We start from the raw sequence: 25,613 nt of genomic DNA, 5'->3' as shown, positions 1-25,613 counted from the left end.
ATATATATATATATATATATATATATATATATATATATATATATATATATATATATATATATTATATATATATGGAGTTTACTGTTGTCTAGATTTGTTTTTCATTTATAATTTTATCGATAATGGACGGATTGTAGCCGTTGTTCAGTGCAATTTGTTTTATGATATTGAGTTCTTTGTTGTAATTTTCTGTTGAGAGTGCTCATAGTCATAGACAACAGCTCAAATCATCCTTATACATACAAAATTTCACTCTTTTATACAAAGACTTCTTAATACGCCACTCTCAACAGAAAATTACAACGAAGAACTTAATATCATTAAACAACGGCGACAATCCGTCCATTATCGATAAAATTAGAAATAAAAAACAAAAACAAACAACAATAGTGAAAAAGTTTCAAAACATTTGAAAAAAATGTGGTCTCCAAATAGCTTTCAGAACTAACAACACAATAGGAAAATTTTTAAAAAACAATAAAACGAAATGTCCAAAATCTCAAAAATCAGGTGTCTACAGGTCGAAATGCGGGTGGTGTCCTAAAATTTATATTGGAAAAGCAAGTAGATCCTTCAAGAAATGCATTAACGAATATAAAAGAGCATTTAAAAACAATAGTCTGGATTCTAATTATGCTACACACTTAAACACAGAAAAACACATTTTTAACGACAATTTTGATATTTTACATACAGCCACAAAAAGTAGAAAATTAAATTTATTGGAAGCCACGGAGATTAACAAAAAATTCATTCAAATGTATTGCTTAACGATCAATAGTAGACAAATAGAGGACAACCCAACGGCTGCACATTTTGTATTTTAAGTCGGGGGGGGGGGGGGGGAACATATAAAAATAGGATTTTTTTTTAGACCACCCATATGTTTTCTAATGAACTAAATTTACGTTTCATCCTATTATCAGCTCGGCGAAGGTCGATTTCAATACGGATCTTCTACCAACAATTCTAAGTTAAGGTAAGTTGTCTTGCAAAGAAAACTGGGCCTGCATCAGGTCAGGGTAATGTGAGTTGTATGGTGGGCGAACAAAAAACGAAAATTTTCCGGATCCCACTGCTGATCTATCACGGAAACGTCTGAATTTCACAATCGCTCGGTTTACCTCGTGAGGCTTCGTCTTGCGAAAACTCTCTTTCCATCTAGAGGGCAACTGCCTGTACCCCACGTTGTGGTGGACGTCGCCCTTCGACCCGTTCCTGTGCGACATATTTTTCCGCGTTGACAAATAAAAAATCACTCCCTCTCTCACATCGCGAATAGCGCGTACGAGCTCGATTTTAGTCGCGAACACGCGAGGCGAGGATCATCGCCATTCTATAGACTACGCGACATTAGCGAGCGATATGTTTAATCTAGACCATAATTCAATTAGCCAATCTTATCTAAGATTTGGCGCGACACGCGTTTCGTGCTCCGTCCAATTATCACCTCGACCGACGCGAAACCGAACGAAAAAATGCCATTGGTCCGGCGAAAAAACAAAAAATAAACGACGGAAATGGGACGGGGAAAAAAACCGACACGCCACTGGGTACGCGCATACAGAGCGTTTCGGGCGACTGTTAGACCGTTCAAGAGCTGTTAAACTGGACCCACGGTGGGCCAGGATGACCCAAACACTTTGAAAAAATATTTAAAGGCCAATGAGAAAAGACTAATTTTGTAAAATTGTAAAACTGGGCTATGACGATTTTTTATGAAACCTCTGTTAACAAATCTCAAACGGCGTGGACGATTATAAAAAATGAAATGACTTTTTTGTGGATTCCGTTAGGGAAACAATAAATGATATAAAAACAACACAAACGACTAATAAAAAATCTTCAAGTCGAAGTCCATTCTTAACACGTTTCACGCATTACTTCGTCAGTTACAAAAAAAGCTTCATCCGTCTTTTTTAGAAGGTGTATTTCCTTCAGCCATAAAACACTCCATTGTTGTGCCTATACACGAGAAGAACAATACCCATTTAATCTCTAAATACCGTGGAATATCACTTCGATCGGTTTTTTCCAAAATATTCCAAAAGTGTTTTTACGTGCGGCTCGATGCGTTTCTAAAGAAGGAGCAACTTTTCTCAGTTCTCAGAACTCAAGACCGTTTAGTTTCTTTATATAATCCAATAGTCTCGAACTTGGAGCAGAATAATAAAACATTCAAGCGAGCTTTTTATGCGCTTGATATTAATTTGTTGTTGAATAAGTTAAATAATTGCGGCATACGCCCGGATTGAGTCGTTTTTGAAGGGTCGTGACCAAAGAGTTGTGCTTAGAAGCGATACTTCTGTGATTAGATCCTCATTTAAAGAACTCATCAGCGGTGTCCCACAGGGAAGCATACTGGGACCTTTATTATTTATAATATTTATTAATGATATTTCTGATTCTTTCCCAGGCAATTACTTTTCCTTATATGAAGATGATACTGCGGTGGCAGTGTCATCTGTGGGTCTGGAAGATCTCACGGGAGTGTAACGGTACTTGTATGAACTGGACTAAGACTGAGACGATGTTGTTTTCGCTTAGGGATTTAAACAAAAGCTTATTGGTTAGAACGCAGGATAAATCGATTAAACAGACTTGGGCTTGTTCATACACAGTAATTTTTAAATGTTTTTTACTCTATCGATGAATACTTTGATTATAGTAATGCTGATCTCTCAGTGTGATATACTTTGTGTGGTTGGACGTATCTGTTTTTGAAGTTCGAATTTTGGTGTTCTAATGTATTTTTTTTTTACTTGTTGACATTATCCGATACTTTTGTTAAAAGTCAATGGAAATAAACATTATTATTATTATTATTATCTATTTTTTTTACTATCTATTGTAGAGTAATTTCATTATTTTCTAAAGCAAACGTCTAACGTCGGTTTTGTGTTGTTTTTGGTCTACAACATTTGCTCTACATAAAAATACAAACATTTGTAAATACATATAAAAATTAACGGATATTCTCAAAAAAAAAAACAAAAGTTAGTCGTTATGTCACAAATAACCCCTTCTAGGGGTTCCTTGTGACACTGCTGGGGTTAGTGTTGACATAACTAAATACTTAAAGACTACCGATCTTATCTGTGCATTTTTCTCCCGGAAGAGAATTCGAGTAAGGCTCTCCACAAATCAGACAAAATGTTTCCGTGTCACCTTCATCAGAGCTGCTTGATGAAGAAATTTAAGAAGAAGAAGAAGAAGAATACAATAATAATACAATTGAAACCTGTCAATATGGGGTAAAATACAAAAACAAAATGTAAAAAGTATAAAAGTGTAAAAAAACGTATTTTATAAATAACACAGCAGTGAACAATAACAAATGTAAAGGTCGGCAACAGTAACACGGAGTATAAAAATCGCACAGAAAGTATAGTATAGTATGCTATGATCTTCACACATTTCAGTAAGCCAAGGGTTTTAATTTTGATTTTTTATTTTGGTGGAATACTCGTCCACACCATAAAAACAATTTTCAATAAGCAACACTTTAACATTTGTTTTGAACACCTCAAAAGCCATGTGTCTGTACTTATCTGGCAGCATATGGTAAAAATTAATGTTTAAAGAATTTTTTCTGATTTAACAAGTTTGTGCTTTGGAACTCTTATAAGATTTAAAACACGTGTTGGATAACTATGAAATACACCTTCAAATATTGAATTTGAATTTGAATTTCTAATAGACTATGGAGAATATAGATACAGGGCAGTGTCATTATCTTATATTTTTCAAAATATGAAGTAGTGTTCATTGTGCTTAGCCTGTATCCTGAATATTTGAACAGCATTGACAGAATTTCCCCGTAACATTGTGCCATATGATATGTGGGAATGAAATAAAGCATAATACACTGTCATTAGGGCATTTTGATCAAGTCAAGTCTACTATCAAGTGTAGTGGCCAAGTAATTTAACCGACTGCCGTTCGCCGTTGTTGTGCCCGCGGACTTATAGTTAAAACCATAAACTTTTTTGTTCGTATGTGTCATTTTATAATTACTTTATTAATATCTTAGTTATTATCTTTTGTCTTTTGTGTTATTATGATTTCCTTATACCTTTTTCATCTGCTTGTCCTTGCCGCTATTTGTTTCCTTGCCCTTTCTTTTTGCACAGGACTTGCTACCTTTTTTCTGATTTGCCCATGTCTGAGGGTGCGGATAAATTTCTCGCATCTACATAACTTTTTGGAGCATTCTGTAGCCTCTCTGCAGGGAATATCATATATTGTCCTTGTCTTACCTGAATGGTTTCTCACCCAGGAATCATCCAATCTGTCTAATAGCTGTGATTTGTGTGAGCAATGTGGAGGGAGTGAAACTACTATCACACCATTTCCCTTGCAGAAATTGATGCCTCTTATAGATAGCTGAGATTCATGATTACCCAGGATAAGCAAAACTGGCTTTTCTTCTGATACTCTAAAGTGCTTGGTGCAATGTTGCAAAAAAGAATAAAATTCATTTTCGGTAATCCATCCGGACGGTTTTGCGGCCCCGATGGAACCTGGTGGGCCCTTGTTTACAAAGTGGTCTCTGTAGTTCTTGCGGGTGAATAGGTACATAGGCGACATTCATTTACCGCTAGCACTGATCGCAAAACAAAATGTAACCAATGTACGTACCCCTCTCCGCAGAAGTGACATATCCCACTTGCTTAACCACCTTCCTAGCAACTATCCGATCGGGCTTTTGGGCCGTGCTGATTCCCATTTCATCAACATTGAAGATTCAAACTTGTAACGGTCTAATACTTCCTCTAATAGTTAAATAAGAAACTGGTGTGGATACTTGCCAAAAAAATATCGAAATGATATAGATGCTTAGTAAAAAACATACAAATTAAGCATTTCATTTAGAATTGCATTAGATATTTCTCGGGAAATGTAAAAATGGTGTTTTGTACTTAACAAAAAAATATCGAATTGGTAAATACTTGGGATTCAATGTGTGACTGCTGTGGATACCTGTCAAAAAAATATCGAATTTTTATAGATGCTAAGCAAAAAATAATTAAATTTAGGAAATGTTCACTTACAAAAAGGTCGAATTGGTAGCTATATTTGGCAAACAATATAAAAACTTGGCATTCAATATTAAACTAGTGTGGATACTTTAAAAATTTAGAAAATTTAGAAACACGTTATGAATCCTTTGTGCTTTGCGCTTAGTATATATTTAGTATATATAGAGCCATCCATGTATTATAAGATCTGTAGTCACAAATATTGGAATATATTTGTAGCACATTGTATATTGATAATTTTTAATTCGCAACATTTTACTCTAATAACAAATCTACAGAAGCGCTTGTTATTCCCGACGAATTATTTATCCAAAAAATTGCCGAACAAATAATCTTCCGATCGCTAATTATATCACAGTAGGAGCCTATTTAAAAAACAAATGGGACAAAAAATTGTCACGCGCATGTTAATATCTTGTCGACACACGAATTCTGTCGACTAAAGTTTATTATTACTCTAATGCGATGCCGTCAAAATGACCAAACACTTTTGCATCCACCAATTAAGGACGCAATATTTCGAAAAGCAATCGTCGCAAATATTTGATGTGAAAAAACAAGATAAAATATATTCTTAAATTTCAAATCCGATTTTTTGAGAATAGTTTTTGCTCCACCTAGTATCCAAAAATTAAAAACAAATGTCAATAACTTCATAATGGCTGAACGCATTATTATCAAACTTGTCAAGTTGGCGCTTTTCTCCTCATAGTATCAACGCAGCCCAGAGCAGATTGTTTTCGATTGCTTGTATCGCCGCTAGAGGGCGTTTCTTGGCTAGTTAGAACGTCACTACAAATTAAAAAAACATTTTTTCGAAAAAATTCAATACAACAAAAGATAGAAATAAGGGTCTAAAACGCTGGTAAAAACTGCATTATGATATCTATTTCTTAACCTACAATATCAGTAAAACAAATATAAACAAAACAGTGTCGCCATCTAATGTTCGTTCTTTTAACAAAATATACGCCAACATCATATTCAAAATTTCAATAATAATAACAATAACGATAATGAAAAGCAACAGCACAGATAAAACACCAAGATCAAATGTTGCGTCCTTAATGTTCTGATTGTTGCGACTGACACTTAAACATCACCATCACAATCTTTGCTATTTTGTTTTCCAAAGCTTAGATATTTCGTGCTAAATGAGAAATGTGTTAAGTGTCCTAAATTTGCAGTTATCAACTTCAAATTTGGCAGAGAAGTCAAGTCCGTCTCCACATTTAAACTGTCACGCCATGATGTCACTGATTATCACTGCATGGTTTCAGAAAAAACTTATTTTCTCGAAAACCATTTACTATTTTCAAACAATTCTCGAACCAGGACGCGTTGAAAATTCAGGGCTATAACCTCTACTTCGAACAAGGATTGAGTCATATACAGGGTGTGACGTTTATGGGCAAAAAAATTAAAATATTCTAAAAATTTCAGTCACGAGTCATGCAAATAACGTATAAGTCTAAGAATTTATTTTTTTAAATTTCAAAACTTCATTGTTTTAGTTGGTATCCCAGGTTTTCCAGAACTAGTAGTAAATAGCACTCACTACTTTTTATATCTCTGTAGACACTATTTCGAGTTTTTATTTGTTTTACTGATACTATAGGTTAGGAAAAAGATCCAAAACGGCGGTTTTTCCTAGCGTATCACACTCTTCTTTGGTTAACTGAGATCCGTGCATTAAATTTCGTTGAGATAATAAATTTTAATCTATGGCGATGTCGCAAAACGTCCTCTAGCGGCGACATAAGCAATTTAAATCAATCCCCAAGCTTGACAAAAAAGATGGAACAATAAAAATAATTGCCAGCATTTTTTCTTTAGTGTTGATTGGCCAAAACAACCAGCGAAAACACTGAGTCATTAATAAGTTTAAATTTATTAAAAAAACAATTATAAATACTCGTTTTCTAAATATAAATTAGTGGGACTAATGCATCGGATTGGACCTATTTATATACAGATCTCGTTTTTATACACCTGCCCTTTTTTCCTCGAGTACGAACGCAGTTTCACAACAAAAACAAAATATCCGTAACACAATTTAAATGGCACAATATCCGATTATCTCTTAGCTAGAAAAATTCCAAAGTTCACATAGTTCTAAATAATTCACCGTGTTACGATTACAAACCGGTGAATGTTAAGTTAAACTCACACGTGATTCCTGGAAATAATTGCTTATTCATATAAAAATCGTTTCACTAATTCTGGACGGCACCACAATTCGGGTCATCGAAACCTTGGTCTAAATGAACCGTCACGCTTAAATAAACCCGATGGCAAAGGTTACATTGAAATAAAAACGCTAGCGAGAAAGTAAAAATCACTTTAACGAATGTTAGGTTATGTGCCCTTACCTATTTCAGACGCCAATTTTTTGATGCACTTTCCTAGTTCTTCTTAAACGAAACACACAATCGCGACAAACAAACGGCGTAATAAATTAAAAAGTTGGCAAAAGGATTTCGAAAAAATGTTCGTTCACCGTATCCGAACTGACCTTTTACCACAAAATAACACGGAAATCACAGACCCAAAAATATCGGGAAGAACGAAAAACAGCTGTTCCCTGTCAGTTCTTGGACTGTTAAGCGTGTTGCCTATCAGTAGGTTATTGACAGAGCAAAAAATATATTAGGGGAGTGTTTGTTGTGACTTGCGGAGTCTTTATTAAAATGATGAAATCGAAATTTCAATATTTAAATTTTAAAGAAAGTTGCATATACGATAGAGAGACCAGTTCGCAGCCAATAATAACAGAATGAACTAGTGAAGCGCTGACGTAATTAGGTACTTGGAATTTTTCGTCAATCGAAATGCGAGCGACAGAGAGTCACCGGGGCGGTATTCTGTCTAGACAGGTCGACTTTGTCGGTACTGTTACGTAGGATTTGCGTCCTACCCGTATCGGGTATCGCCGACGATAGCAAAAATTGATTTTACAGTTACGGAGGTCATTGTTAAATTATAAAAATTATTTGGCAATGAACCAGTAATTGTCTGCGTTAAAAAACAAAAATCTCCTTTTTTTTTACTGAGAGAGTTATAGTAACGTTGAACTGAAGTGGCTTTTACTTGATGAAAATCCATTTATCGAAATAAATAAGAACTAAAAGCTCAGATTTCCACGAAATTATATATTTTTACATGACAATTGTTTCGACAACAGCGTGTCTATATTTACAAACTACCTGCTACTATATATATATATATATATATATATATATATATATATATATATATATATATATATATATATATATATATATATATATATATATATATATATATATATATATATATATAGAACAGAGAATTTAAGTTCAATAAAGGCGGGGTATTTCTCATATTCTCCATGGCTTCCAATAAATTTAATTTTCTACTTTTTGTGGCTGTATGTAAAATATCAAAATTGTCGTCAAAAATTTGTTTTTCTGTGTTGTGTTGTTAGTTGTAAAAGCTATTTTTAACCACTTTTTGACAAATGTTTTGAAACTTTTTCACTAGGTCCTCCTATGTATATAATTGTTTTAAATTGTTCGTGTTCTGTATTAGGTTTCGGATAAATACTATAATAAATATTTATAATTTTATCTTTGTTGTAATTTTCTGTTGAGAGTCGCATATTAAGAAGTCTGTGCAAAAAAGAGTGAAATGCAGCCATTTTGTGTGTATAAGGGTGATTTGAGCTGTTATGTTTGACTTGACTTATGTGTCCGTGTGTGAAGGTTTATGATAAATTGAAAAATCTAATTTGTTTTGCACTGTCGTAATAGTTAAATTTAAAAATTTAATAGAGTTATCCTGTTCAATCTCGATAGTGAATTTTACACGATTATGTAATGATTATGTAAAAGAATTCAATCGTCTGTCCATTCCAACAAAGCAAGCAAAGACATCATCCACGTATCTATACCACCATAGAAAACTTTTACTTAAAGGATGTTCTACAAATTTCAGCTAACAAAGGACTACGTGGGTTTCCTATAATCAAACCTTCTTTAGAGATGTAAATCTGTCAATTAAATTTAAAATAATTTTGGTCTAAAGATACTATTAAGCAATCTAATGAAGGTTGTTTCGCCAATGGTGGATGGACTGAATGTCGTCTTTTGACTGTCGTCACGCGGAGCTTAATTTAACAGGATTCGTAACCGTATCTCTGTGTATTTTTTCGGTCTTCGTACAATTTCAGTGCTTTTTGTGGTTTTCTGTGTTTAAAAAATGTACCTAAATAATACGGATGTTGATGACGCTAGTCGTAGTCATACAAGTGACGTAGAAGTAGATCAGGGGTTGAACGATACTGATATTTCTAATGCCGTTGCGCACACAAAAAATGATTTGAAGTAGTTTAATATGATTGCCTGTTTCCTAATAAAACTGATAATTCAAGTTTTAGTACTAACACTGATGTTGACAACAGGGATGTAACAATTGTCAACTTAAAACAAGAAGTTCAAAGGCAAGTCAAAAAATGAAAACTTTCTCATAAGGGGATAACGTGAGAGATTGAAGATATCTCAGAAGCAATTGTAATACATTCAGATGATGCACATGCCTATAGGTTGTTAGGAAAGCAGGTGTATCTTCTTCCAGCACTGTCGAAATTTCGTTCATGACGTAAAAACTTCAGAAAAACCAGGAATATTAAAGAGGGCATCTCAGGCATATAATGTTTGCGCTTTCATTTCTGCCCCAGTCGTAACCATGATACGTGTTTGTTGTATATCGTGGTATATTGCAAACAGCTGTCTTTCCTGTTTGCAATAATTGCTAAGATTCACTTCAGCCCATAAAATCTATATTCTAGCAAAAAATCGTGTTTACTTTTAAGACTCTTGTTCATAAATCCCTTTTTATTCCCTTTTCAGGCAGTACATTTAGAATTAATCTACAGAAAAATTCAGTGACTTATACTAAAAATCACAGATCATCATAAAAGCACCTAATTTTTTTATTAATTGTTAATAAAGTTATACCTAATCCATTATTATAATATCAAACCTTCATCTTAAATACGTACTCCAAAAATCTTAGTTTCTTAAGTGCAAATCTCATTAATCAAATCCGCGCCTATTTTTGTATTAACTTATAAACCTTATAGTACATTTTATAAAACAAAATGTAACGATTTTTTTTTATGCATATTTGGTTTCTACAAATATAATAGCAACTTGCTTTTTATCCTAAACGATTGTAATTAACAAACTTTAGCAATTGCATCATATACCTAAAGTTCTCCTCGTCAAATACAACTTTTAAACTGCGCGAACGAATTTTATCTTTTCTCAGTAAACTGCCAGTAAAAGTTAATCAAGAGGTTATCGACTGATAAATAAACCAAGTAGTGTAGTTTGACATTATCACAGATCACAAAACAAAACGAATTTTAAAAGGTGGGTGTTTAATATTTCAAAACCAATAAACAATCAACAATATATTATACTTATTACACATATATATTTAAACTATCTAAACCGAACAATTGCTCTCGCAAATATTGCACGACAGCTCCAAATTATTTACAATTTATCTCATAGGCAGCGGTCAGCAGCCGAGGATGGTTTTTATGGAAAAATCGGTGAGCTTCCTCGGTTTCTTCGCCAAGTTCAGCGCGGACATGTCTCTGGGTTCTTCCGAATGTGCTGGCGGATAGTAGTACCCACCGGATGGTGCGTTCCACATCGAATAAGGGTACACGGGGTACCGGTGATAAAAATAATGGGGCTCGTACGCGTACGGATAGGCGTAGCAACGGGTATAACAAGACGACGATTGGCAGCAATCCACCTGTTGCGGCGCCGCTACGGGCGAACCGCTCTTGCACGTGTCTATCGAAGAATTCGGCGACGAACACACAGAAATCGAGTCTTCTTCTTTTACGCACGGAGCTTCTGCCAGTTTCGCCGTTTCTCGGTCATCGACGGTCCTCTTCCTCTTGCACTTTGCCTGGCCGTTTTCCCTAAAGCCTTTCGCGAAGGGATTGTTGTCGATTTTCAGTTGCGTAATCTTCTCGTTTTGGTAAGCCGTCACCGCGATGAACTGAGTCTCGGGAAAAGCGACGCTAGTGCTGGGAGCCCATCCCACCGTCCTCGGGTCGTTGGTCTTGGCGATTATCACCCGAGGTTGGTACTTGTGCATCGAAGAGAGTACCACCTGGCCGGCAGGTGGCGCGGGTGTGTTGGTTAGTTTGAGACGACCGAAGGAGATCGGCTGCGACATCCAGTAGTCCCCTTTGGCAGGGGATTCGGGATGCAGGTAGATCCTCTGGGGACTTTGGGCTTCTTCCGTGCCTGCGGGTGCCCAACCTCCGGTCGTGGAGTATTTGTAACGGCAACGAGACGCGGGCGTCATCTCCAGGAGGACGCAGTAGTGCGCGTTCGGGTCGAGCTCGCTCACTTGGACGTGGAACGACGGGAACATCCGCCTGGAAAGAATTTTAAATGTGATTTTACCACATCGTAGGTAACATCCATGTTAAAATATGATTTTGTATCTTAGAGTTAAGATGGCAACGTCTATTTTGTATTCTGTGCCTTTTGGTTATGGTCTGTGCTTTTTTGACCAGAAAAAAGGGAACAACACGCGAAGAATTTCGGTTGATCATTTTAACAGCCCCCCACCCCCCTTTTAATTGGTCAAATAAAAAAGTTGTTCAAAAAAGAGTAAGCTAATTGCAAGATATATTTAGCTTTTAATGGAATAAAATGTCCTAAAAAATCTGCACATTTTTTTGTATAATATGTTTCTAAACCCAAATGCAATAGTTTTTTTTTATATAGGCGCTTTTAACTTAAAAACAACATTCAAAAATAAATAAAATAATATTGTAGGTGGTGCTGGTAAGTAGGTAGTCACCAAAAAGCATAATATTTTTTATAACCTACAGTGACAGTTACAGAGTTAGGAAAACTATGCTCTTTACATCATACGAGGTGTGTTCAAAAAGTAAGGCGAAAGTTTTATAAACAAAGTTTTTATTTATTCATCAAATCAAATGTTGTCCCCTTCAAAGTATACAATACACTTATGCCAATGTTTTTTTCCACCAACGCTTTCTGGTATAGCTTTGAGTTTTTCCAGCGATATTTTCTTTAACTCCTCAATCGTTCCCAACCTGATTTCCTTGGAAGTCTAGTGTAAGAAACTTTTTCATAAATTTTGGAAAAAATTGAGAGCAAAATCGCTGAATAACAACTGCCTTTTTCAGAGCCACTGCAAAATGGCCCTTTCTGAGGGACCCAATAACAAAATCTCTGACAATTTTAAAAGTGGAAGTCACTGTCACTAATTTTCGAAGAAATAGGGAATTAATTTTATTCTGAATTGATTTTCTGACAAGAGAGAGTTTTCAATTTTTCTCAGCTCTGTCGGTTTTTGACTTATTTGCATTTCAAAAGTTCAATACTTAAAAGATGTTAACTTATGAATCTCCCTGTACATTTAATGTTTCAATTTGCAATGTTTTTTGAGAGAGACTTATGTCAAAAAATCTGACCTGTTCTTCAGAAATTCTGACTTAGTTTTGAGAAATTGTGAGTTGTTTCTCAAAAATTCTTATTTGTTTCTCAAAAATGTTGACTCATTTTTTAGAAATTCTGGCTTAAGTCAAGAATTCTTACTTGTTTTTTAAAAATTTTGTGGAAAATAACATCCAATCATATTTGACTTGTCTATATAAATTCGAAGAAAAATAATCACTTATATTTAAATAAAAATAATATTTAGAAGTTATAAAAACTTGTATTTTGGGTTTCCTTTCGAAATGAGTTAGAAGATTAATGACATTTTCTTTCTATTTTTCTTGACTTTTCCATTTTGAAACCCTGTATTTTGAAAACAAAACATCTTGGACCTGCGTCATTGAAAGAATCACCTCCCCAAGTGTGGCCGAGTATTTGCATAACACCCCGTATATTATCGGCGGCGCCTTTTGTAATTTTCGCATTTTTTTTTGCTCACAGACCACCGAACCCGAAAGGCTTAAGCCTTCGAGAGTTGTTTGGGGTGGTCAGCCCATCGTCTAGTGTCTTTCTGCGTAAAAGCAGTCGGTCGCTTTTACGGGAGACAAGTCGAGTGTTAAAGAGGACGCCACAATGGCGGTTCTTGTCCGACGATCTTTTTGTCTGGGTTTTGCCGCCGCGGTGGGCGCCTATGTGCCGATTAGCTGGCGAAAGTTCTTTCAGTTTCCGCCGAGAAACGCCTGAACTTGTTTCTCGGTGTTTGTATGGTCAACTTTAGTCAATTCTCCTATTCCCGTATTTTCGAAAATCGTAGTAAGTAAAAAAATGTGTTTCCAAAGTCCCTACGTCATAAGATAGTAAATAAGCATCAACGTCGAACAAAAGAACTAAAGATTTAAGCAGTTTATAGTGGGTAATGAATAAATAGCTCGTGTTATTATAAGGTTGTTCGGAAAGTTATTTCGTTTTTTCCCGTCAGAGGACTTAATTACGTTTTTTCGAAACCAACTTCACACTTAAGCCGCATAACCATTATATGTCTTGAGAGCTGATATTGCAAGGCTTGTGTGTGAAAAAGTTCTATTAATTCTACGCAGTAGTTTTTGGTTGGTGCCCTTTTAAATATGAAGAGCAATAAGCAGCATTTTCGTCATATTTTACTTTTTTACTTCAGAAAAGGTAAAAATGCTGTCCAAGCGAGAAAAAAATTGACGGATGTGTATGAAGAAGCCGTGTTAACAGTACGCCAGTGCCAGAACTGGTTTGCAAAATTTCGATCCGGCAATTTTGATGTCGAAGATGCACCACGGTCTGGAAGGCCGGTCGAAGCTGACAAAGATGCGATAAAGGCATTAGTTCATGCAAATCGGCGAATAACCACACGAGAGATCGGTGAGAGATTAAATTTGTCGAATTCGACTGTTTATGGCCATTTGAAAGGCATGGGCTTAACCTCGAAGCTCGATGTGTGGGTGCCCCATGTCCTTACGGAGCGAAATTTGTGTCGTCGCGTTGACGTGTGTGATTCGCTCCTCAAACGTCAAGAAAATGATCCATTTTTGAAGCGGATTATTACTGGGGACGAAAAATGGGTTGTATACGACAATGTTAAACGCAAGAGGTCATGGAGCCGAAAAGATGAACCGGCTCAAAGCGTGTCAAAAGCCAACATTCACCAAAAAAAGGTGATGCTCTCCGTTTGGTGGGATGTCAAAGGAATCGTTTTTTTTGAGCTTTTGCCGGACAATACAACGATTAATTCAGAAGTCTATTGTCATCAACTGGACAAATTGAATGATTCACTTAAAGAGAAGAGGCCCGAATTAATCAACAGGAAGGGTGTAGTGTTCCACCAGGATAATGCGAGACCTCACCCAAGTTTGGTCACTCGCCAAAAACTTTTACAGCTTGAATGGGACGTACTGCAACATTCACCATATCCTCCAGATCTGGCGCCTTCCGACTACTATTTGTTCCGGTCCCTGCAAAATTTTTTGGATGGCAAAACCTTTACCTCAAATGAAGATGTCAAAAACCACCTGAACCAGTTTTTTGCCAGCAAGGACCAAAACTTTTATGAGAGGGGAATTATGTTACTGCCAGAAAGATGGCAAAAGGTGTTGGACCAGAATGGCCAATATATAATTTAATAAAATATTTATTCATTATACGAAAACTGCCTTTCATCTTCCCCAAAAAAAAAACGAACTGACTTTCCGAACAACCCAATACTTTATAGGTCATGTGGATATAAATAATCATAAATTTTATTATTCTTTATTTATTTCATTTCATTTCATTGTATTTCATTGTTAAGATATACTAAACTTGACTTCAAGCAGTGTTTCGTTACTGCTTTCTTATATATGAATAGATTCATAGTAGTCCGTCCACATACATATGTCGTAGTTCATTTTTCTATTATTTATTAGTCCTCCTTTACTAAAAATATTAAAAAAAAAATTCCCAAATTCGCCCCATATAAGTGGCCAATTAAGCCCATTAAAGAATTGCGTACTCCAAAAGCGACGCCTCTGAATACGGCGGCGTTCTCGCATAATCCCATTGGCGGTACCGTCGGGGACAATACCCATAGCGTACCTCCTTTCACCCATGTGTGAAAACTGTTTTTGTTCGGGAAAGTAAAGGGCCTTTGTGTGTCGGCGCCTTTGATATGGAAACCACTCCTCACCACAAAAGAATTACTGAATGATTTCGCCTTTGGTAAAAAAATGTTAAAAAACATTACTATAAAAATATTAAGGTGAATCTATGGGCTGCTTTTTGTAATATTAGTCATTTTGCATTAAAAGAGTTAACCAAAAAGGTAATAATTTCTGTACAAAATATAATTTGACATTCTGACAACATTGTAGCTGCTGAAACTGGTGTGTAAATAGAGAAACAACTTTGTTTTCTACACGACTTTTATACAGGTAAATTAAATTAAATTAATTTCAGATAAAAGCTTTATATTTCACATTAATATCATTTGATTTGGCATCCAGAGTGAAACAGAACCACATGCAGTGGTTTTCAATCTTATTTGAAACAAAACAATATTAAAAATAATAATCATAATTAATTACCTGTGGAAACGACACTTGTCAAAGAACCCAGAAATGTTATTTACTTACAGGTCTATTAAAAACTGTCGCGTAACGTTCTAATAAAATGGTAAAAATGGTAAATGTTTACCAGGTTACCAGATTAAAATAGTTATATTAAAAGTTGTTACGTAGTAAGATATTCTATTTTCGGCGCCTTTGTGCTATTTGGAATCATTCTGCTGATGGATGTCACTTTAAGAAATGTTATATAACAATTAGCTTTTAATTGTGAAAGATTGACGGCATACTGGAAAAATATCCTTAAAATATTCTTTCCCTGCAGTAAAAACCCAATTGAAATGCATGTTTGCAGGTAGAATGAGGTGGTCCAGGAATGGACAACTTCTGAGATGTCTAAGAGTGTCAGTGAGTAATCTTAGTTGAGTATTGCCTCTTTATGCTGAATTTTTTCATCAGAGCAAGAAACGCACATATTCACCACAAGCGTCCTCCGAAAACGAGCCATCACGATATAAACATGCTGCATTTTATTGGTCTGGTGCTATCTTTGATTGTAAAAATACCAGAATCTCAGAACTTGACCATTTTCTTGCCTTACAAGTTTGTCTTTTCTGCATATTTTTTCTACCAGTTACTCGTTTCCCATCCTCAGGTGACTTTATCTCGAAATTGTTTTCACTCTTTTATTTGTCTTGGGATTTATTTCCCTCTTGCCTTTAAATAATTGTTCTAATTCCAGTTCGCATGGGGAAGATGTCAATAGAGCTGCCTTGCTGAAATGGAAGTAGATTTGGAATAAACGATTGATCTCCCTGAAATTGAACTGAGGTGTCTTTTACTTGATGAAAATCCACTGATAGATTTTTTTATTTTATATATTTATTATAGGTTAGTTTTGGTTAGTTTTCACATATTTTATTTTTCTGCATATTGTATTTATGATTTGCCATAATTGTATCGACAAAACCCGGTCAATAAATTCTATTCTATTCTACTCTCTATATACATTTTATTTTTTATCAGAAATTGGCATTTAACTGTATAGCCAATTTAAAAAAAAAAACGCATTAAGTAAATACATAAAAATGGTGCACCTAAAGAATCTGGGGATAAAACGTCAATTTATGGCGACCTCTGGTGGCATTCCGAAACGATCGTCCGGCCGCGGTGTCATCACGAAAAACACGCTAAGCAGGCGGTGAAAACAGGCCAGGAAACGATAATTCATTCGTAATATCGAAATCACGGTAATCTGTGGTCAATTTAACGCCCACCGGGCTACTTCCGTCGCTTCTTATTTAAATTGTTGTTTTAACGTGTGATTTCCTAGCCGCCTGCGTTCGCAATTACGAAAACAAAGGACCGGCGACAGTTGCGAGTCTCCCGTTCGCATTCCTGTCGAAAAAAATGATTAGTAATCGGCAAACGTCGTCGGACGAAAAGAGCCACGTCCCATGTAATGGGTGTTTGTTTGGTAAACCCGGTGGCGCCTGCTTAAAGCCGCGTCATCTGCTTAGAAACCACCCACGGACGGGGTCAAAATTAAATTCGGAATCCAAGAAACATTTTGAAGTAAAAATAGTTTTACGTAATTCCACACAGCTTCTTGCTTCTAAAACTGCCTTACTTTTTATCGTTCAAATAGTATTTCAAATGATAATGAACTAAAAGAAAACTGAAAAAATACGATGTGTACGGAGACTTCCCAAATTCCGGAAATTTTTGTTATCCCAATCCGCGAACGGTAAATCCGCGCAAACATCCGCAAATTTGGGCCGAGTGATAAATCTGTCAAGAAGGCAAATTCGGGTGTTGATTTGGGAGGCGAAACGAAATAAACAGCTCCCGAAAGAGACCACATGTGGCCGTGCAGTGCGAATTATTAAAACCGTAAAATGACGTTTGGGTTGTATTAAATGTCGCTTGGCAACGTAAACAATAAACGTTTCGCTTTTTTGTTTGTTTAGGCGTACGCGGTGAAACGCTAACTAAATCGATCTCTCTCGGATAACCAAAACTATCCTCGGACGGAGGCGGACGGAGGATACAGGATAAGAGAAATAAACAAATCACGATGTTTTGCCGCGTTTCAATTTCTTCGTCTTACCAAACTCTTTTGATTTTTTGATTATTTGCTGAAAACACAATATGAAAATGAAGAGCATTATATTTATGACATGAGCTATGAGCGGGTTCGCACCATTTAATAAAAAATTATTGGGATAATGAACCAAACTTAATCCTTACATCGCAGAAGATCACACGAGAAAACTCTGAGCTGGATGGTAGGGTTTCATTTACTGCTCTCATGCAGTTTAATACTATAAAAAATATAAATAATATATCTTCGAACCTTCTAGAAAAATGTAGTACACCTTTGGTAAAGGAGAATCTTCACCACGCGGCCATAGAATTTATCTTGCATTAACAGATTCGAAAAATTGACAAACATTTTTTTTTGTTTTGTTTATTAGATTACGCTCGTCTCCGTAAACGAATACTTTACCACGTCAGTTTCGTTTCCACGGATCCGGGCCACTTCGGACATTTCCTCTTAAAACTGACAAGCAAAAGGGATACTGAAAACGCAAACGGCGGTCACTACTTAACAATACGCTGACGCTAATGTTCTATTGACTGGTAGAAATCACATGACAGAACACAACCGATAGCCAGTAATAATTTGTTTTAAACATAATTCCGTTGATGTTTTAAACTAATAATTGGTCCAATGGTCCAAAAACACCGTTAATAATTGTATCCCAATCAGTAAGCTTTGTATATTTGCTAAAATTTTGGAGAAGCTTGTTTATAAATACCTTTAATTTAAGTGAAGAGGCAGATTATTCCAGAACACCATGGTTGGTTAGACTGGACAGTCAACACCGATCTCAGCAAGGCTTTGGGTGTCTCAAGGTTCCCATTTAGGGCCTCTGTCTTGTATAATTTATATTAATGATGTAACGAAATGTTTTCTGCATAGCTTATTTTGTTTTTATGCTGACGACCTGAAAATTTTCGGAAAAATTACTACATCTTCCCTACTGCGTAAAGTTACAGGAAGATCGGAGAGTAGTCGCTGATATTCTGTTCTTGAATACAATTTTAAATGGTCTCGCGGACTTCTCTGAGTAGTTATTACTCCCTTAGAAACAGCCTTCACTGGTTGGATCTGGAGGTTTATTTACTATGTCACATGATTCCTTAAAGAAGACACGGACCATTAGACTATTGGATCCACTTCAGTCGATCTCTGAAGAAGCCAACAGGATGATTGGCGAAACGTCAGAAAGTTCGACTCAGCAAAATTCGACGCAGGAGGAATCCAGAAGTTTTGTAAAAAGTATATCGTTACTCATCTGTTCTATGCTAATCTTTAAACAAAGAGGGCGCTGTTGTGGGCTTAACCTGTTGTGTCCCAAAATAAAAAAAATCTTCCGCAAATCTGTTGCAGTAGTTTCGATTGTTTGTTCGACAAAACCGTAGAGAAAAAAATGTCGCGGAAGTGTCTCCGACGCAGGAAGTGCACCGTCTGACAAAAAACAATCGGATCTGAGCTCCGGCTTGGCATTTATTTACGATAACAATGAAAACGCTTGACTTTTCGAGGAACCTCACTTGCTACACCGACTTATATTGTCCAATAAACGGCGTCAAATCTCAGGTACGAAAGAATGGAACCACTCGAAAAGTCAATTTCGAAGGGTACCGATAATTACCACGTAAAGTACTGTTACGGTGTTTACTCTCGAGTCTGGCGTTTGGGGGTTTATGGTTTATCGGACGCCAGGAATATTTTGTAGTTCGGTAGTTGAACAAAATTTTAATTTGAGAATTATTGCTTAAAAAAAAAAAATGTATTAAATAGTATTAAATCAGTTTAATATTAAAGTTTTCTAGTTTTTAAAATTCAGATAGTATATCAAATAAAATCTAAATTATTGAACAAAAAAAAAAGTGATAAGTGGAAACCTAAAAACTGAACATAAAGTATATTGGCATTAATATCATAAAATGGTCTATATTTTATATAGATCAAGCAGACACTGCTGCACCAGGTAATTTTTTAATTTTAAATCATTATTATATCGGGTGCCGAGTTTGAATAAATTTTAATAAGCCAAACTTCATTTATTAAATTAAATATGATGCCAAAATTGCAAAAAGGTCAACAAATACCAGCGAATATTTTCCATGACTCTATTTCCAAAACTGGACAATGACATATCACAGAAAGAAGCCGTTCGGCGAGAGGTCAGGTGACCTGGGGGCCAAAGCATTCGGCACCTTGGGCCAATAATATTCCCGTTAAAAGTATTTCCGTGTAATATTCAATATATTCAAATGATAATTGTATATATTTTTTTATGTAGATATATCACATCTTTTCCAAAATGTAGTTATAATAATACAGGCATCACCACCAAAAAAACATCATCAAATATGAAAGTCCAGTGGTATACGAGGTTTGTCAAAAAATGTCAAAAGATGGTAACAACTGTTCAATGGTAACTGTCAAAACACGTCACAAATTTACCCATAAGTAGCGCTATTAAGTAGTGAAGGAAATATGGGTGATTCGTTGAAAGTGTGATTGGTTGTATTGTTTGTTCGTTTGTTTACCACTTAGAAAAAATGTTAGGAAGCTTTTCTAATACGTGAATATGCCATCAGGACTAGAATTGTACTAGACGGTGTAGAGAAGTAGCAGAATAAGTGTAGACGAAATAGGATATTTTTTTTTGCTAAAATTAATAATAATAGTTCAAACTTACTGAGACATGTTTTACATTCAAGAAGAATTTACTTAATCTCTCATTTATTTAGTTTCATTAAGCTGGGACACGATTTCTTTCAAAAACCCCTATTTTTTTGTCTTATTCTAAATAAATTTTTTCACTCTTTTACTGCGTTCTTTCCAAAAAGAAAATGCGTTATTTTTCTGAATGTCAATGATTGTTAATTGAGATTAAGCATTGAATATATAAAGCTTTAAGATGGATCCTACCTGCCAGACTTCGTGATGATCATCTCGGTCTCCATGGCGTGGAACTTGGTCCACAGGTCCCTGTTCTTAAGTGTGACTTTGCACCTCGACAACTGGTAAGGATCTGGAAGACAGCATACTCTGTAGTATTATCGAATACTCGATTGGAAATACAAATACCAACAGAAAAAGCAACCTTACTTTGTCTGTATTAATTCAGGATCCTCTCAACTAATGATTAAGAATGTATCACTCGTATACAATGCAGTATAGTCACCACTTATAACTACCGACTTCATTTGTGTACGGGTTGTCCGAAATAAGGTTTCCAATTTTTTGCACATTATCGACAGACCCTGTACATTATCGAAAAAATGCTAAAGGCGTATTTGGTTCTTAAAAATAATGTTTCTTTTTCTGAAACCATGAAGTACGTTGTAACAGTAAATGACGTCATCGCGTCGCGAGAAATAGTGATTTCAATGTGTAATCACAAATAATTTACTTTTGAAAGCAATAATTTTCAGGATCTTTTACATTTTTGCCTATAGTTGAAAAGCCCTGTATATAGTCGAAAAAAAAAGTTGAAATAAGAGTCCCTGATCTTTCACGTTTCCCGGGCGAAGAATTTTGGCCATCGGGTTAATAGTTTCTTAGAAAATATTTTTGTTCAAAATAACCAAAAAAAAAATTGAAAATTTTTGAAAATTACTCGGCCATATTTGATTGCGCCCAGTTTCTGTGGTTTAGATGTGGGTGTAGACTTTTAATTCTGTTCTGAATTTAAATGCATAAACAATCCATACGGGCTTTATGACCATGCATTTTTTATCATATCAAAATTTTTAGTGTTTGCAAATGACGAGCACACTCTGCACATTTTTGACAATTTTTTTTTCGGTAGAAGATTTTTTTTTCAGTCGCGTAAACAGTTTTTGACAAATATTTTTTTTTGTAGACCTTGCAAACGCGAGTTTTAACTTTTTAAAAATACTTCATACCTAATAGCGTTATCATTTTTTTTTGCAGAGGTGAAAACTAGTATTTTTTAGAAAATATTCAAAAACTATTAGGTTTGGTATGTATGTATTATTGACAAAAAAGTTGATGAATTTTAAAAAGAATTCAAAACAAAGTTTCAAAATATTGCAAATTTTTATATCCTCTTTGCCATTTTGCTTATCGGCTTGATACCTAATATTTCAAACCTCCGCGATTCCAAATAGATAAGAACTAAAAGTTCAGATTTTCACGAAATTATATATTTTGACATGACAATTGTTTTGACAACACCGTGTCTTTATCAAATGTCACATTTGATTGAAGATGGTTCAGCAGTTGCTTGGATGATGTTCCTCTTAATTATTATTTATTTTTTATTTATTTATTTATTATTGAATTATACAAACCGGTGGATTGAAGATGGTTCAGCAGTTGCTTGGCCGGCAAGGTCGCCTGATCTTGAACCCTTAGATTGCTTTTTATGCGGAACCCTGAAAACTTTGGTTTATGCAGAAATTTTTTTAAACCAGAGAGCAACTGGTAGCTAGCAGAAACTATTCGTGCTGACACTGAGACCATTGCCAAAGCCAGCAACTGGGTGGACATTTCGAACGACTAATTTAGCAAAATAAAATGTAAATAATTAAAAAGTGAAGGAGTTTCTTGTAAATAGTCTTTCAAATTTCAAATGCTTGTAGCTCAGTTAGTGTATATGTTCATTTGACGTTTTAACTTGAAATCATCCAAGCAACAGACTCCCGAGCTATGGCAGTCATGTCGTGGGACACCTTGTACAATTTTTTTATCATATATCATTAGAAGTCATTCTTTCTACCCAGCAAAAACCTACCTTCGAAGTTGTACAATTTCGAATGCTCCGTCCTATCAATTCCGTAAACGAAATCCATAATTTGCCAATTCTTCGATCACTAATCACTCAAGGGCCACCGATTTGTCCGACTCGTACCGCGTTGACGCTCAAACTATTTCGGTACTATCCGAAGGGAGCCGTTTTAACACCCTCGCAATGGTACCACCCCTTGCCCTATAACGTTCCGACCCTATTGGTTCGACCGTATTGGCGCCCGATGGGGGTGGTTTAAAATGGTACCTCTAGGCCTTGCGGTCTTCTGGTATTCCGACTCGCGCCCACAGCTGTTATCGTCCGCATGGGCATTAGCGTTAATGAGTGTACGGACGTCAGATTACGTTGTTTTCTTTTTGGGGAGATGACTCATTAAATGTCGATTGTTTTAGAAAGTCGCAGGGGAAAGTTTCTCCGAAAGCCTCCTCGTATAGCCTCCTACCTTTCCCGAAAACGGTCCCGGTGATTGTTCAACGAGAAAACTTGTAAAATATTTTTGAATTACCTTTGTTGAATGTTCACGTTCGAAATTTATAATTTATTATTGTTGAGTTGTAAAATAATTTTTATTGTCGCTCAATGAATGATCAAATTATACGGGGGGTTCCGAAATTTCGTGACCAAATTGTAACAGTAATAATCAATTAATTAATTAAGTCAATTACGTTTCTTGATTGTTCACGTTTGAAATTTATAATTTATTTATAACCATCAGTTATTCCTGTGTGTGTGGCCCAAATTGTAATAATAATAATATATTAATTAATTACTTAAACTGCGTTGGTTGAATGTTCACATTTAACTTATAATTTATTCGGTTTAGTTCGAATTTATTGAATTTATAAAATAATTTTTATTGTTGCTCAAAGAATAATCGAATTATACAGTGGGTCAAATTGTAATAATAATAATTAATTATATTACGTAAATTATTTGTTGAATGTTCATGTTTGAAGTTTCTAATTTATTTTTTTTATTTTATTTTATTTATTATTTAATTTTGTTCTATTTATAACATAATTTTTATTTGCGGCTCAAGGTGGTTCCGAAATTTAGATGCCAAATTGTGATAATTATGTTTAATTAATTTATTACGATTGTTGAATTTAGTTGATTTATAAAATAATTTGTACTGTGGCTCAAATAATGATTAAATTATAATATAATATTAATAATATTATATTATATATAATATAATCAATATATTAATTATCTAATTAATACCTAAATTACGTAAACTACGGTTGTTGAACACTCGTCTTTGAAATTTATAATTTATTGATTCGGTTTAGTCGAAATTACCTAATTCATTTATAAAACAAATTGTATTGTGGCTGAAGGAACGATCAACTTATACAGGGGGTTCCAAAATTTCACGTTTGCAATTTATAATTCATTTATAATAAATATTTATTCGCTTTAGTTGAAATTAATCTATTTTTGAAATAACTTCTATTCTGGCTAAAAGAGTGATCGAATTATACGGAGGGTTCAGAAATTTCTGAGCCAAAATAATAATGATTAATTAATTACGTAAATTGTTGTTAAATGCTCGCCTTTGAACTTTAATCATTATTTATAATAATTGTTTATTCAGTTTAGTTGGAATTAAGTGATTTGTGAACTATTTTTTTGTTGCTCAAGGAATGATACAATAATACAAGGAATTCCGAAATTTCTGAGCCAAATTGTAATAATAATAGTAAAATAATTACGTAAATTACGTTTATTAGATACTCAATCGCCTTTGAAATTCATAATTTATTCATAATCATTAGTTACTCAGTTTAGTTGGAATTAATTGATTTATTAAATAATTTTTATTGTGGCTCAGGGAATTATCAAATTGTACAGGGGATTTCGAAATTTCTACGCCAAGTTGTAATAATAATGAATGCTCCCCTTGGAAATTTATAATTTATTTATAATAATTAGTTACTCAGTTTAGTTGGGATTAATTGATTATTAAATAATTTTTATTGTAGCTCAAGGAATTATCAAATTATACAGGGGTTCTGAAATTTCTGAGCTAAATTGTAATAATATTCATTAATTAATAAAGTAAATTACATGTGTTGAATGCTCACCTTGGGAATTTATAAGGTATTATTTGTAATAATTTGTTATTCAGTTTAGTTGGAATTAATTATTTTATTAAATAATTTTTATTGTAGATCAATGAAATATCAAATTATACAGGGGTTCTGAAATTTCTGGCCAAAGTTTTAAAAAGGAAAATAAATTAATGAACTACGTAAATTATAAGTTATTTATAATATTTATCTATTCGGTTTGGTTAGAATTAATTGAATCGTAAAATAATTTTTATGTTATCTTATATTCTCTTAGTACTAATGTGATTTTTTTTATACCTACATGTACGTGATGAATTGATAATATATAACGTTTATATTTTTATAACATCAAGAGCTAAGTTTTTGAGACAAAGTATAATTAATATCGCATTTCTGCAACTGGTACTCGATGACTCACGTTTGTTTATCATCGATGGTAGGTACACGGAGGCAATTTTCTCAGCAGCTATCGAAACAGGGTCGTAAACGACCCCAAAACCGAAAAATATGTTTTTCTTGTGCGATACGCAAATATTCGAGCTTGCCCTTCGTACCCTTTAATTTGTTTACTCGCGTGTTCCTCGACGAATCGGATGTCGGATTTATCGCCGAAATTGCTCGCCTATCTTAATCGAGAAGTTAGTCACCTATCGGGCAAACAGTTTCTATTCTAGTCGCAATACCGTGCGATAAAGAATGTCGCGTCTTAAGCGGTTATTAATGGCGCTTACATTTGCACACTGTTAAAGCTGAGACAAATTCAGATCTTTTTTGGTAGACGCTTTTTATTCCATCTTTAAAAGGAAAGTGGGGGGTTGGGGGAGGTTCTGGAACACCAAACGAGCTTTATAATATATTATAATATAATAAATCGTTAATTATAAAAGATATGATATATGATAAAAGAGTTGGTATGGTATGGACAAGAAAGGGTTGTAATAAACAAAATACGCGACATTTCAAGATTGAAGAATAAAAAGAAACTTTTACGCAGGTGTTCAAACAGTCTGTCAAAATAATATATTTCATTTATTTATTTATTTATTTTTTTGAAAAAAAAAAGAAAGTTAAATACGAAAGTTATAGATAA

At 34.7% G+C, this 25,613-nt stretch overlaps 2 protein-coding genes across 6 annotated transcripts in view; both read right to left on the bottom strand.

The window, feature by feature from the left end:
* The window catches only part of LOC132702848 (kinase D-interacting substrate of 220 kDa B), a 73,942-nt gene extending 66,339 nt beyond the window's left edge, over positions 1–7,603 (bottom strand). For 3 of the 5 annotated variants that reach the window (XM_060671679.1, XM_060671682.1, XM_060671683.1), the window contains exon 1: positions 7,415–7,602. Coding sequence is in view for 1 of the 5 variants with exons in the window: in XM_060671678.1 (XP_060527661.1) it covers positions 1,125–1,229 (105 nt within the window). In the remaining 4 variants the exon portion in view is untranslated. Of the gene's footprint in view, positions 1–1,124; positions 1,326–7,414 lie in introns of those variants that run through there. The other 2 variants (XM_060671676.1, XM_060671678.1) reach the window with 2 other exon arrangements.
* A 3,004-nt stretch (positions 7,604–10,607) lies between these two features.
* Positions 10,608–22,491, bottom strand: LOC132703215 (T-box transcription factor TBX2-like). The gene is made up of 4 exons (XM_060672341.1): positions 22,434–22,491; positions 21,991–22,074; positions 20,603–20,705; positions 10,608–11,487 (listed from the first exon to the last, which is right to left on the bottom strand). The coding sequence occupies exons 1-4, from the start codon at positions 22,489–22,491 to the stop codon at positions 10,608–10,610; spliced, it is 1,125 nt and encodes a 374-aa protein (XP_060528324.1).
* Between the last annotated feature and the right edge of the window lie 3,122 nt (positions 22,492–25,613).

The sequence above is a fragment of the Cylas formicarius genome, unplaced genomic scaffold (assembly GCF_029955315.1).
Source record: "Cylas formicarius isolate icCylForm1 unplaced genomic scaffold, icCylForm1.1 PGA_scaffold_6__28_contigs__length_40554024, whole genome shotgun sequence".
NCBI lineage: Eukaryota > Metazoa > Arthropoda > Insecta > Coleoptera > Brentidae > Cylas > Cylas formicarius.
The sequence above is the reverse complement of the archived record's forward strand: the minus strand, read 5'-3'. Positions and strand labels throughout refer to the sequence as shown.